This window comes from Podarcis tiliguerta (assembly GCF_965153285.1).
Source record: "Podarcis tiliguerta genome assembly, chromosome: 12".
Taxonomy (NCBI): domain Eukaryota; kingdom Metazoa; phylum Chordata; class Lepidosauria; order Squamata; family Lacertidae; genus Podarcis; species Podarcis tiliguerta.
The window spans coordinates 5,360,715-5,374,919 of record NC_139545.1 but is presented as its reverse complement, the minus strand read 5'-3'; the positions used below and the strand labels follow the sequence as shown (position 1 = coordinate 5,374,919).

Below are 14,205 nucleotides of genomic sequence, written 5' to 3'. Positions count from 1 at the left end.
TCTACCTGAATGTTCTTTGGTGACCATAGCAACAGCCGTAACTGCCTGCACCTCCATCTCCCATCCTTCCTGACGGTTCATCTTGCTCTACGGAAGTGGTTTCCCTGGACCAGTTAGCACAGTGTGTATAAGGACATGGCATGCTCATGGTGTCTGTGTGTATGGAAGTGAGATTTATGTGACACTGTGTGTGTGTAGTTGCAATTACATTTACAGTGGTACCTCAGGTTAAGTACTTGATTCATTCCGGAGATCCGTACTTAACCTGAAACTGTTCTTAACCTGAAGCACCACTTTAGCTAATGGGGCCTCCAGCTGCTGCCGCACCGCCAGAGCATGATTTATGTTCTTATCCTGAAGCAAAGTTCTTAACCCGAGGTAATATTTCTGGGTTAGCGGAGTCTGCATCCTGAAGTGTATGTAACCTGAGGTACCACTGTATTGTTATTTTGTGTGGCCTGGATGACCTTGCTGTGGTGTTGGGCCTTGTCAGCCTAAAGGACAAAGAGAGACACAGTCGCAGGGCAAGGTTAGGAGATAGTTTGTTCCAACCATTAGTCACCTATTCCCAAGAAGATGCTTCAGAGGTGCACAGGACGACAGGGAAGTTTAATCCTAAAATTAATCCTGGGGAGTTGAGGTGAAGAAGTGGGATGCTTCATCCCTAAAATAAACATGGCAAAGAAGCTCAGATGAGCTTTAAGCCCTTACTGTCCTTATCCAGATCTGACCTGCTTGACACTCAAAAACACTTCACTGAGGCCCAGCAAAATTTTCTCAACCCTCCAGAACTGGAATGATTGAACTGCAACTGATGGGAGTTGCTAAAGTTGTGTGTTATGTACTCATATTATTTTATCTAGGATGAATACATGTTGGCTTTTGTCTGTCTGTGTGTATCAGAATTAGTAATGTTGTTCCGTGGGCACTGAACGCATTGTGTTCTGCAGGCCAGTTGCAGAAGTGGAAAGTCACACAATGTTCTGTCAACATCATTCCCCCGAGAAAATAATGTGAGCTTAATAATGGGATTAATTTATATTGTTGGTTTGAATCAAGTCTTTAAAAATGACAAGGTATATGTGAGATGACTTCAGGTTTTTTAAATCAGTAATTTGTGGAAATAGACTAGCAAATCCTTGTTATACTGTTGATCTCAAATTTCATTATGGGAATTCCTGCAGTTATTTTCATGCTATCTAACCCACTCAACTGGTGTAGAAAAGATCGATCCCAGCAGAATAGATGTTTTCAAATAAATATATTGAGAACTTTGGTGCCCACCTAATGTTTTGGAAGTTTAGAGTTGTTGCTAACTCTCTGGAGGTTGAGCTAATGGTGAATAATCTGTCACAGGCAGTAGAATAACCAGTCTTAACACTGAGAATGTCATAACTTAACTTACTGCTTCACATATCTAATGAAGACGACTGTAGTCCGTGAAATCTTTTGCCACAATAAATTTCTTTAAGGTGCTATAAGATTCTTTGTTCTTTTTTGCTTTCCCCCTCAATGTTTTAATGAAAGACAAGGGCTGGAGACAGATGACTGATTAAGGGAGTTGCATTTCCCTTGCTATGAAACCCAGGGTGGTACTCAACCAATTTTTACTTGGAGTATATTAATGACTCTTGGTCATGTTCATTAATTTCAATGGGTCTGCTCTGAGAGAAACATAGGGGAACACCATCCTCATGTTTATTTTATTTTTGTCAATTCAAAAAATCTGAAAATTTTATTTTTCAAGAGCTGGATGGGGGCATACCCTATGGACAATAATGAAAACGCCCTAAAATATGAAATGCACTAAGGAATGAACTGCTGTGTTTTCACTAACCAAGGAAACTGGGGGAATTGATATTTAATGGCCAAATGATCACATTGTCTGGGTTTGCTGCTGCATAGAGCTGTAAATTAAAAATTCAGCCACATTAGAATGAACTCCAATTTATGTTGACATTTTTTTGCGAGTGTGTTAATGGGTCGCAATGGACATGAATAACTGAGGCTCATTAATTTCAGTGGGACTACTCTGAGTGGGATTTAGTTATAATCCAATATCTTTCTCAATCGGCTGTTTGTTACATTTCCACAATTATAGGGAATAAGATGGCAAGCAAGAAGAAGGAAGTTCAGCTACAGGTATAGATTTTGTCTTTTACCTTAATCAGTGGCGTAGCGTGGGGGGTGCAGGGGGGCCGGCCGCACCGGGCGCAACATCTGGGGGGGGCGCTCGCACTCGCAGCTCTCTGCCCCTACCTGGCTCACTCACTCTCTCTCACTGCAGTGCTGGCTGTGCGAATCCGATCCGAGCCGCCGGGTCGCCGCCCACTGTGGAGGGGAGGGTGCCAGGCGTGCGGTGCGGTGCGGAGAGAGAGCGAGGGACTATCTGGGGGAGGGACAGTGCAGCGGAGGGGGGGCGCAAATTACTTGCCTTGCCCCGGGTGCTGACAACCCACGCTATGCCACTGACCTTAATTATTCAGCTGCTTGCTGGAACACCCAGCACTTTAAAGCTGACAAAACTCTACGTTTGCTTTACTTTAGGCAGTAATACTTACTCAAGAACAATGGGAAGAAATGTTGCTGAAGAAAGGTCTAACAGGTACAGTTCCCCCCTTTCCTCTTATATATTAAAGTGTGTGTGTGTGTGTGTGTGTGTGTGTGTGTGTCTGTGTGTCTGTGTGTGTGTGTGTGTGTGTGTGCAAGCATGTACGCACCAGTGTTTAATTGCGTGCACCCACTTCAGTGCATTTACAAGTACATGTACTTTGTAACCCCTTTACTGTCCTCACAAAAAGAAATTCCTGTATGATTTTAACTTTTCAGAACTTATTTCTTGTAAGTAGTCCAAAAATATGCAGTGAAATAAAGTGTGGAAATATAGGCTGTTAGATCTTTAAAATATGCCCTGCCAAATCACTTCCAAAATTTCCCTCTTCCCCCAGAATAGGAAAAGATCACACGTTTGGTAAGTTAAAACTTTGTTTACTTACTAAGTCTCCCAAGGTCATGTTCATATGCTTTTCCATACATCAGTCAGAAAAGTGGCACAGGCAGTAAAACTTAGTTATAAAGTGGTAAAAGTTTCTGTACAATTGTGGCTAGTGAGAGCCATGTGGTTGAGCTGGAGCAATCGCCTCAAACCTCTTCACATACTGAGCTACTCAGGTAGACTGAGGGTAAACAATAGGCTTTATTATCTATTTCCTCCCAAAGTAAGGGGAAGTGACATAGCCAAGCCTGGAAGAACAGTTTACTCTATGGTATCAACTTCTTAATGCATTAATTAGACTTAAGCATGTTGGTTATAAGAGGCTGGTTATCCCACAAATATTCCCAATGATTCTAGGTGCATTTTTTTTTTTTTATGGGCACCTTAAATGCAAAGAAGTTACACTTACTGTCACATTTAGTCTGACTACCAAGCTTAGTAGCATAGAAAGCCAATGTCTGATTTGCAGGCTGCAGAGCTCTTGATAGTGGCACCTGACATCTGTGTGTTGTAAAATCAGACTGCAAAGGCATACATTTTTTGAGTTTTCTGATTTTCATTAAATCTGTTTAACAACAGCAACAACAATAACAATACTACTACTAATAATAATTTTATTATTTATACCCTGCCCATCTGGCTGGGCTTCCCCAGCCACTCTGGGCGGCTCCCAACAGAACACTAAAAACTTCCCTAAACAGGGCTGCCTTCAGACGTCTTCTAAAAGTCAGATAGTTGTTTATTTCCTTCACATCTGACGGGAGGGCGTTCCACAGGGCGGGTGCCACTACTGAGAAGGCCCTCTGCCTGGTTCCCTGTAACTTCGCTTCTCGCAGTGAGGGAACTGCCAGAAGGCCCTCGGCGCTGGACATCAGTGCAGTGGTGGAGGATGAGGAGTGCGGGTGTAGCACCCTGCTTGTGGTTAACGCTTAGCTGGAATGAAATATTCAACGCAGCAATAGAGAAATTAAAATAATAATTTATTTGTCAGACAAATAAATGATAGGCACAGTGGTATATGGTTACCAAAGCTCTGCCCACTCCAGCCCTGATGGCCAGCACTTATATTTCCTCAGCCCAGCCCCCTTGCTCCTCCTTTGGCTGCCTCTGTCCAATCAGCCTGGTTGAAATTCCTATTGGCTGTTTGCTAGAACCAATCATAAAAGATACACTCATTTCCTATTACCTTTTATGGAAGACAAAGAGCTATATTTCCTTCTATCCATAAATGGCAGACAAGTAGCCATATATTTTACATTTGCCTCAACAAGGCACCTTAATTACCAGATCACCTTTTGCCCTGTTGCCCCTGCATTCCAAAACAAATGACTAAAACAAATGGCTCATGGTATTAAATTCTATCTAAACAGAGATCTTGGGTTCACATTCTCACACACCATCAATGAAATAAGAATCTAACATAAGAATCTAACATTTCTTACTTTCTAAATCCTTTGCATCATTACATTAAGCCAACAACTCTCATACATAACATAGATAGCTTTTTAGAAGAAAAGGCTTTTGCAAAGTAAAAGGAACTCAGTAAAAAGAAGCCTCTTCATTTTACACCCCCCTTTCCCAGCCAGCTGCTTTTCCCATTAGCCCTTCCCAAAATTTATTGCCCTTTAACTTTCTCAGGATACCTTAAACCTTGGGAAAATATGGCTAGAATCTGATGGGAGGCACATGGTATTATTTTCTGTTAAACAATAAATCTTACTATTTACCAACTCTTAATTAGTGTTTTTGCAGCTTGATTGTATTCTGTAATATGTAGGGTCAGTATAACCTTTGCTCCCAGCCTGTAATTCCCTTTTACAACTTTGAGAAACTTGTCTCCTGCTACTGTTATAAATCGGGGTGGGGGGGCTTGTTCAGGAGAGCAGGAAGAAAAACAACTGCCAGAGTACTTAGCCAGCTGGTTTCTGCCTGGCATGAAACATACAAACATTTGCAAATATATCTTTAAGCTCATTTTAAAATACAGACCTTGATCAGATGCCTCACAGGGAGAGTGCACCGCCCCTGGCAGCGCAATCCCGGTAGGGTGCCATCGCCGCTGCCCCCCCCGCCAGTGCTGGGTACCATGCCCCTGTGGGCGGCGCGCCATGCCCCCAGGATGCACGCCAGCCCCGCCCCCGCCTGCTCTCCCCCACCCCCACCCCACCCCTGGTGCCGGAGCATGAAGCTCCACCACTGCCTCAGCATTCGGGCAGAACGATGGGGGTGGAGATGCTCCTTCAGGTATACTGGGCCGAGGCCGTTTAGGGCTTTGAAGGTCAGCACCAATACTTTGAATTGTGCTCAGAAACACACTGGGAGCAAATGTAGGTCTTTCAGGACTGGTATAATATGGTCTCTGAGGCAACCTGGCAGTCACTGTTCACCTGTGCTAGGCCTGCGTCTACCACATATGGCAGGCTACGCATCTGAAAACAAGTATTGGCATTCTGCCAGTTCTTGAAGACATGCCTAGACGTGGCCTTCTGGTCTTATTTTTAATTATTTTTAACTGTTTAAATTGTTATGCCTTTTAGCTGGCTTGTGTATATTTTAATTAAAGGGGTTTTAATGCTTCGATAAGACTGTCCCATTGTGTATTTTAATTACGTATGGATTTTATAATTGATTCTATGATTGTAAACTTAGAAGCCATTTTGGTATACAAGTGGTGTATAAATAATTTTATAGTAGTAACAGACGTAGTGAAACTTAAAACATGTGTTAATTCCTGGAATATGATTACTTACTATTACTGATACATCATGCCTATTATTAATTTGTGATCTTTCCCATAAAACCTGGTAAAAACATGGTTTCAATAGAGGGGCATTTCCCTGCCCCCAAATCAGAAAAAACGGTATCACCCATTTGAAGTTACACATTTTATTTATTCACTTTGTTGTCTGTTTCCCAGTAGTAGATGTGTATCAGGCTTGGTGCGGACCTTGCAAAGCTGTCTTGAGCTTGTTCAGAAAACTAAAAAATGAATATGGTGAAGATGATCTTCTGCATTTTGCGGTGGTAAGGATCCAGATATGAAGCCATCCAATACCAAACATTTGGGGGAAGTATACTTTTGTGCTCTGTGATTTATTTCCTTATTGCAGTTTCAGCAAAACATTGAAGAATACATTCCAAATACAGTGGTAAATAAAGGTAAAGGTAAAGGTACCCCTGCCCGTACGGGCCAGTCTTGCCAGACTCTAGGGTTGTGCGCCCATCTCACTCAAGAGGCCGGGGGCCAGCGCTGTCCGGAGACACTTCCGGGTCACGTGGCCAGCGTGACATCGCTGCTCTGGCGAGCCAGAGCCGCACACGGAAACGCCGTTTACCTTCCCACTAGTAAGCGGTCCCTATTTATCTACTTGCTCCTGGGGGTGCTTTCGAACTGCTAGGTTGGCAGGCGCTGGGACCGAGCGACGGGAGCGCACCCCGCCGCGGGGATTCGAACCGCCGACCTTTCGATCGGCAAGCCCTAGGCGCTGAGGCTTTTACCCACAGCGCCACCCGCGTCCCTCGGGTTAAATACTTAATTCGTTCTGGAGGTCCGTTCTTAACCTGTAACTGTTCTTAACCTGAAGCACCACTTTAGCTAATGGGGCCTCCTGCTGCCGCCGTGCTGCCAGAGCACGATTTCTGTTCTCATCCTGAAGCAAAGTTCTTAACCTGAAGCACTATTTCTGGGTTAGCGGAGTCTGTAACCTGAAGCGTATGTAACCTGAAGCATATGTAACCCGAGGTACCACTGTACACTGTCATTATTTTATTGCTAGGTCGACTGATTTCAGCTGCTGGAGAAATCCTGTAGTCACATATCAGGCTTGCCATACATTCGGAATTTCCTGGACATATCCAGAATACTGCAGTTGGAAGCAGTGTCGGGGCGGAAATTGCCCCCTCCCCAGTAAAAAAATGTCCAGGGAAATTCAGACATATGGCAACCCATGTTGGCAGTGTCATTTTTGGCAATTATCCTGAAAAATAACCCCAAAACCTCTTCCTTTTTTTTGCAAATTTGCCAAAAAAAGCTCAACAACTACCTTTCTGCCTGAATTTTCACTGTTTGAAATATGGCAACCCTATCACATATGAAAAGCTACTGTATAGTTACGAAAGAGTGGAGGAATAACAGAATTATAATATATGAACCCTAGCGTGTGGCGCTGTGGTCTAAACCACTGAGCCTAGGGCTTGCCGATCAGAAGGTCAGCAGTTCAGATCCCCACGACGGGGTGAGCTCCCGTTGCTCGGTCCCTGCTCCTGCCAACCTAGCAGTTCAAAAGCATGTCAAGTGCAAGTAGATAAATAGGTAAGGTAAACGGCATTTCTGTGCACTGCTCTGGTTCGCCAGGAGTAGCTTAGTCATGCTGGCCGCATGACCCGGAAGCTGTCTGCGGACAAACAGAAGCTCCCTCGGCCTATAAAGATGCTCCCTCGGCCTAAACAGAAGCTCCGTCGGCCTATAAAGATGAGCGTGCAACCCCAGAGTCTTCCACGACTGGACCTAACCGTCAGGGGTACCTTTACCTTTTAGCCACCTTTAAGCTAGAAATTGAGGGACGCGGGTGGCGCTGTGGGTTAAAGCTTCAGCGCCTAGGGCTTGCCGATCAAGAGGTCGGCGGTTCGAATCCCCGCGGCGGGGTGCGCTCCCGTCGCTCAGTCCCAGCGCCTGCCAACCTAGCAGTTTGAAAGCACTCTCGGGTACAAGTAGATAAATAGGGACCGCTTACTAGCGGGAAGGTAAATGGCGTTTCCGTGTGCAGCTCTGGCTCGCCAGAACAGCGATGTCACGCTGGCCACGTGACCCGGAAGTGTCTTCGGACAGCGCTGGCCCTCGGCCTCTTTGAGTGAGATGGGCTCACAACCCTAGAGTCTGTCAAGACTGGCCCGTATGGGCAGGGGTACCTTTACCTTTAAGCTAGAAATACAAGAATTAGTGCAGCTGTAGTTCATCTACAGGGACGCGGGTGGCGCTGTGGGTAAAACCTCAGTGCCTAGGGCTTGCCGATCGCATGGTCGGCAGTTCGAATCCCCGTGACGGGGTGAGCTCCCGTCCTTCGGTCCCAGCTCCTGCCCACCTAGCAGTTCAAAAGCACCCCTAAGTGCAAGTAGATAAATAGGTACCGCTTTATAGCGGGAAGGTAAATGGCGTTTCCATGTGCTGCGTTGGTGCTGGCTCGCCAGAGCAGCTTCGTCATGCTGGCCACGTGACCTGGAAGTGTCTCCAGACAGCGCTGGCCCCCGGCCTCTTAAGTGAGATGGGCGCACAACCCTAGAGTTGGACACGACTGGCCCGTACGGGCAGGGGTACCTTTACCTTTACTAGTTCATCTACAAATAGTATTGCAAAAAATAATAATCAAGCCTTGGGAATATGTAACTTTCAGAAGGACAGGGTATTCTGCCCTCAAATTTTAGAACACAAAATATTGTTTAACAGATCTTCCCTGTTCATTTCAGAGAGTGTTCCACATCTCTAAAGACCAATGTTAAAGATTCTGGATTTTCCAAAATGTTGAAATACTGCTCCCACTGCTGGTTTGGGAAGTGCTGTACACCACATTCCACATCTATCATGCCATTTCTTATTAAATACCAGGTTTTAATGTTTTTACCTGAAACCCACTTTGATCTGAATTGGGGAAAAGAACGACCAAGCTGTCTTTTAACCTGGTAATGTGTGCAGAGCTTTACACATTTTAATGCCCCATTGATTTCAGTGAAATATTAAGCAAGCATGTGCTTAACTCTTGCTTTCCCTTTAAAACTAATGGGATATCAGAGTGCTTACCTTTGGCTAGAAGAATGCTATTTATTTCCTTACATTTGCATTTTTCAGTAGCACCATCTATGGTCGCATTAACGGTGAAATCATGCAAACATTTATTTTGAAAGGGATCTAAACTGGAAAGAAGGCAGGAAGCTATCAGCAGACTGCAAATCAAAACTCTCAGTGAGCCAGCCAGCAATACTCTACAGAGAATCTACAGTGGTACCTCTGGTTAAGAACTTAACTCATTCTGGAGGTCCGTTCTTAACCCAAAACCATTCTTAACCTGAGGTACCACTCAGGGCCGTCTTAAGCATATCTGGCACCGTAGTGTGAAGATCTCTCTGGCTCAGTGGCGTAGCGTGGGTTGTCAGCACCCAGGGCAAGGCAAGTAATTTGCGCCCCCTAACCCATGGATTTTCGCCCCCTAACCCTAACCCCCAGATGTTGCGCCCGGTGCCGCCGGCCCCCCTGCACCCCCCCACGCTACGCCACTGCTCTGGCTCCCCCCCCCCTTCCCAGAGCTGCCAACCTTTTTTAGGGAGGACAGCGCTGCCAGCGACGCGCCCAGCTTTGCAGGACTGGAGGAGGCGGGCAGCAACTGAAGGGCAGCTCTTCTGGCGGAAGCGGGCAAGGGCAGCGATCTGATGCTGGGAGGCGCTGCATCCAGCCTCTGCCTCTTCCCTGGTGCCCTCCAGAACTTGGTGCCCTGGCGCCCTGCGCCACTAGATTCTATGGGTAACACGCCCCTGGTACCACTTTAGCTAATGGGGCCTCCCACTGTCACCACGCTGCTGGTACGCAATTTCTGTTCTCATCCTGAGTTAAAGTTCTTAACCCGAGGTACTACTTCCGGGTTAGCGGAGTCTGTAACCCGAAGTGTTTGTAATCCAAGGTGTTTGTAACCCAGTGTACCACTGTATATGGGAATTGCTAGAGCCTGGCTTGCAGGTGTTTTGAAAAATAATAATGATGTAGCTTATGTATCTGTCCTTCATTTAAGGCAGAGGCTAACAGCATTCCATGTCTGCTCCCCTTTAAAGATAAATGTGAACCTGCTTTTATCTTCTGTGTGGTAAGTACACGGTGAATGACTTTAGTCTTTGTTTTGCTGGTGACTAATTCTCAGTTAATTCTTCAGATTGAAAAGAGGCGGATCATTGAAGTATGGATTTATATGAAATAGTTAACTATGGAGTTGCAACAACTGACAACAAACTAGTGATAGATGTCAAAATAAAAAAAGAAAATTTTTTTCCAGTATCACCTTTGGGACCAACTAAGTTTGTCCTAAGTTTGTTTCGTGTGCATGCACACTTCTTCAGATACACTGAAACAGAAGTCACCAGACCCTTATATATAATGGGAGGGTGGGGTGGGGTTTTTATCAGAAGGGTAGTAAGAGATGGGTGACAGATTTGCCACACATAAAGATCAGCGTATGTAGGAGCACATCTTTCTGCTAGGTCACAAAACATCAAGGGATTTGGAATAGCCCAGGTCACACATATGCAGAGTATTCTATATGCCAATATGCTCAGGCCAGAGGCGGATTTAGGGGAGCACGGCCGGTTTGGTGGCACTGGGGACAGATCCATGGGTCAACGCAGGGGGTGTCACAACTATGGTGTAGAATGGCTTATTATATGAACCATTGCCATTGAGAATCTCAAGCTTAGTGTGTAGACATTGATGTTATCTCCAACTTCCTCTGAACAGTCCTAAACAAAGCAGTTGTCAGATAAGAAACCAGTAACGGTTCAGTGATGTAGAAATGTAATGGATCACATAAATCAAACGAAATATTTTGATCATTTGAAGCAAGTGCCTCCAATTGTTTGGAGCAGCAGATTTTTAAACAAACAAACAAACATTTTAATACAAAAATAATACAAGAACATAAAAACAACGGAAACTAACAGGCATGCATGAATCCGCTTGGTATACTAGCAAGTGCCACAAGAAGCATTTCCATCTGTGATAGGAGAAAGGGGAATGTTTCATCAAAGGCTGAACCACAATTACCTTTCCTCCATTCTTTAAAGTTCCACATCAAACCGCCTCCCCCCCCTCCTTTTTTTGCCCTGGAGCTTTCACCACAAAAACCCACTCCTTTAAGCTCAATCGGAGCAAACTCCAGTCTATGGAAAACCTGAATTAACTTTTGCACCGATTGAGCACTAAAGACTGGGTTTTTGCAGGGAAAGCTCGAAAAGGGGGGTTAAAATGCTCAGACACAGAGCGTTTAATCATGAACCTGTGCCTGAAAAGAGTAGGGCAAAGAGTGTGGATAAGCCCTGAGATAGTCCCTGTCATCTTTTGGAACTGTGTGGTGATGCAGAGCTGGGAGTTGGTGTCACAATGTTGTGATCATGAGGGCTCAGGGACTTCTCAATTTTCTTCCATCGCCTTCCACAGCTAAGACTCCCAGTGTTCCCACACCACTGACCCCCCCCTCCAGTTTGTTTAACTTCAGTGCAATCCTATGCATTTTTACTCAGAAGTAAGTCACACTGAGGTCAATGGGACTTACTCCAAAGTAGGTGAACATAGGACTGTGGTCTTACAGTGCCATCTTGTGCAGGTCTCCTCAGAAATAAGTTCAATGAGACTCACTCGCAGGCAAGAGAGTGTAACACGCATTTGAAAGATAATGATCAATGCTGCTGGTTTTTTTGTTAATTTGAATTATTTTAGATCATTGTGTTTATGGTGTTTTTGTGATATTTTGAGCAGACTTGGGTGGCTATTCCCAAAAAGGTAGGCTATAAAAAATAATTTTAAAGCAAAGATAAATACGTATAGGGTGATAACCAGAGTTAGTCATACTCAGAATAGACCCAATGAAATAATTGGACTTAAGTTATTTAGGTTTGAGTGCGACTCGCCTTGGATACCACTGATAGGATTGCAGCCATAGGCTTTCAGGTTGTTGGAAGCGAATAAAGCAGGAAGGTTTGCACCTGGAAAATATTTGTTGTTAGAAACCAATTAAAACATACAAAACAAAACTATGAGATGTTGCTGAGCAGTGTTTTATTTGGGCAAATATTATTTGCAGGATGGCAAGATGGTAGACATTGTGAGAGGCGCGAATGGACCTCTTCTGTGTAGAAAAGTCATAGAGATAGTAGAAAGAGAGAGAAGAATTGTAGCAGGAGAAGCCGAAAGACCAGAGGTAACTCTGCCTTGACTCAGTATTGGCATATTTTATTAAGAAGTACGGTTGCCTTCTCTTTCTAATGCTCTGTGTTCTGCTTTATTGCTGATATGATTTTTATTCTTTGTACACATTCCTGTTTTCATTGGTTTGAAAGTGCTACCCTGAGTATATGTTCACCCTACGTACTTATTGATTTCTTTCCCCTGCCGGACCATTTCTCTGTTGCAAATTGCTTTGGAAATGATGCAGAGAGTTTTGAAAATTAACTCCAATCCTAAGGGTGCAATTCGCTAGGATGCCCATTCATGGTGTCTATGGCTGCCCCACACCATTAAAGCACATTTGAAACACATTCCCTGCACCCTCAAAGAATTCTGGGCACTGCAGTTTCTTAAGACTAACTGGGAAGTGTAACTCATGTGAGGGGTAAACTAGGTGGGTGATGATCTACAATGGCTTATGATCGATGGCACTTACATACGACAATATCGGGTGGAAGCTGAAGTTAATCAGAACAATTCTAGGAAACGTCAATGGACACAGGCACCATTGGATACTATGAATGTGCAGTTGTGGGTGGCACTGTGGTCTAAACCACTGAGCCTAGGACTTGCCAATCAGAAGGTCGGCGGTTCGAATCCCCATGACGGGGTGAGCTCCCATTGCTCAGTCCCAGCTTCTGCCCACCTAGCAGTTCGAAATCACGTAAATTACAAGTAGATAAATAGGTACCACTCTGGCGGGAAGGTAAACGGCATTTCCGTGTGCTGCTCTGGTTCGCCAGAAGCGGCTTAGTCATGCTGGCCACATGACCTGGAAACTGTCTGTGGACAAAGGCCGGCTCCTTTGGCCTATAGAGCAAGATGAGCACCGCAACCCCAGAGTCGTCCGTGACTGGATCTAACAGTCAGGGGCACTTTTACCTTTATTTCCATGGGTCTTGTTGTGTGGGGCAGGGTTGCAGCAAATTTGGGGTTGCACAGATGCACTGGCAGCGCCAGTCCAGCACTCCCACTGGTGCGTTGCACAGCCTTGACCTCCCACCCAGGTAAGCTGCAGCAATGCCCATGTCAAGAGGGTGCCTTTGCAGCTCTACGACACCCACCCTTTGCAACAGAGTCCTACCATGTTCAATGGAATGTAATCTCAGAAACGTGCGCACCAGCTTGCCATTTTAAGCACAGAAGTCCCTGATGGTGCCAAGTGGTGCAGTCATAAACAAATATACTCCAAATCACACCTCACCAAATTCAGTGGAACTTGCAGCCTGTGAGTGGTTATAGGCAGGGATGGCTGGAACCCCTTGGGATTGGTGGCATGGGAAGGCAGGGGGCCCAATGGCAGGGAAGCAGATAGCGCCAGAGCCAATTTATTCTAGTTTTGTCGCCATCTTCCCTCTCCTGAGTTTTACAAGGGGGACCCTGAGACCAAGGAGCCGGAAGGCAGGGCCACACCCTGGAAAGCTGTAAGTAAGAAAGCAGGCAAGGTAACAGCTGCTGTGGGAGGCCCTGAATTCTGTCAGGATTGCATAATAGGGAGCGTGGGAGAGTAGCCTTTTCAGCCCCTCCAGAAGACACCCCCTAAAACTACTAATAGTGGGGTGGGGGTGGTATATTGAAGAAACACCACAGCAGGGATTATTATCCCCTCCCCTCCAAACTGCAATCCTCAACCAGTGCTCTCCTCCCCATCACTGGCTTTTATCCAATCAAAGCAGCCTTACCTTGCAGCTGATGGTAACTATCCATTGATGCTTTCTTGATGCTTTCTTTCCATCCATCCATCCATCCATCCATCCATCCATCTGCCTTTGGAGAATCTATATTGGTGATGTTTCATTTCTATACTGTTTGGAAACTTTTGAAAGAACTGTCTCACAATTGCATCCTTACCAAATATTATTTTGAAATAGCTTATTGAAAGAGGACAAAAAAATAGGATTTAGCGAGAAAAAGTCTAAATATCAAATAGAAAGAACAAAACTTTTGTCTAAAGTGTACAACTATCTCTTGGAATGGGACACTAAGGATGAGTTAATAAAAGAAGTAATGGTAAAGTGGGCAATCGATTTTGGTTACAACATAGAATATGATAAATGGGTAAAACTATTGGAAACGTAAACTTAAGGATGGGGATCTCTACCACATGTGGTGGGAATGTGAAAAGATGAAAAAAAAATGGGACCTAATATACAATGAACTTAAGAAACTTTTAAAGTACACATTCCCGAAAAAACCGGAGGCTTTCCTACTAGGGATAATAGGAGAGGAATTA

General features: G+C 44.8%; 1 protein-coding gene across 4 annotated transcripts in view; it reads left to right on the top strand.

Annotated features, from left to right (window-relative positions):
- Positions 1-24: 24 nt before the first annotated feature.
- The window catches only part of NME8 (NME/NM23 family member 8), a 28,404-nt gene continuing 14,223 nt past the window's right edge, over positions 25-14,205 (top strand). For 2 of the 4 annotated variants that reach the window (XM_083407072.1, XM_083407069.1), the window contains exons 1-6: positions 25-121; positions 2,102-2,142; positions 2,548-2,605; positions 5,913-6,019; positions 9,772-9,843; positions 11,830-11,946. In XM_083407072.1, the coding sequence (XP_083263198.1) occupies positions 2,110-2,142; positions 2,548-2,605; positions 5,913-6,019; positions 9,772-9,843; positions 11,830-11,946 (387 nt within the window). In that variant the 5' untranslated portion in view covers positions 25-121; positions 2,102-2,109. Of the gene's footprint in view, positions 122-907; positions 1,014-2,101; positions 2,143-2,547; positions 2,606-5,912; positions 6,020-9,771; positions 9,844-11,829; positions 11,947-14,205 lie in introns of those variants that run through there. The other 2 variants (XM_083407071.1, XM_083407070.1) reach the window with 2 other exon arrangements.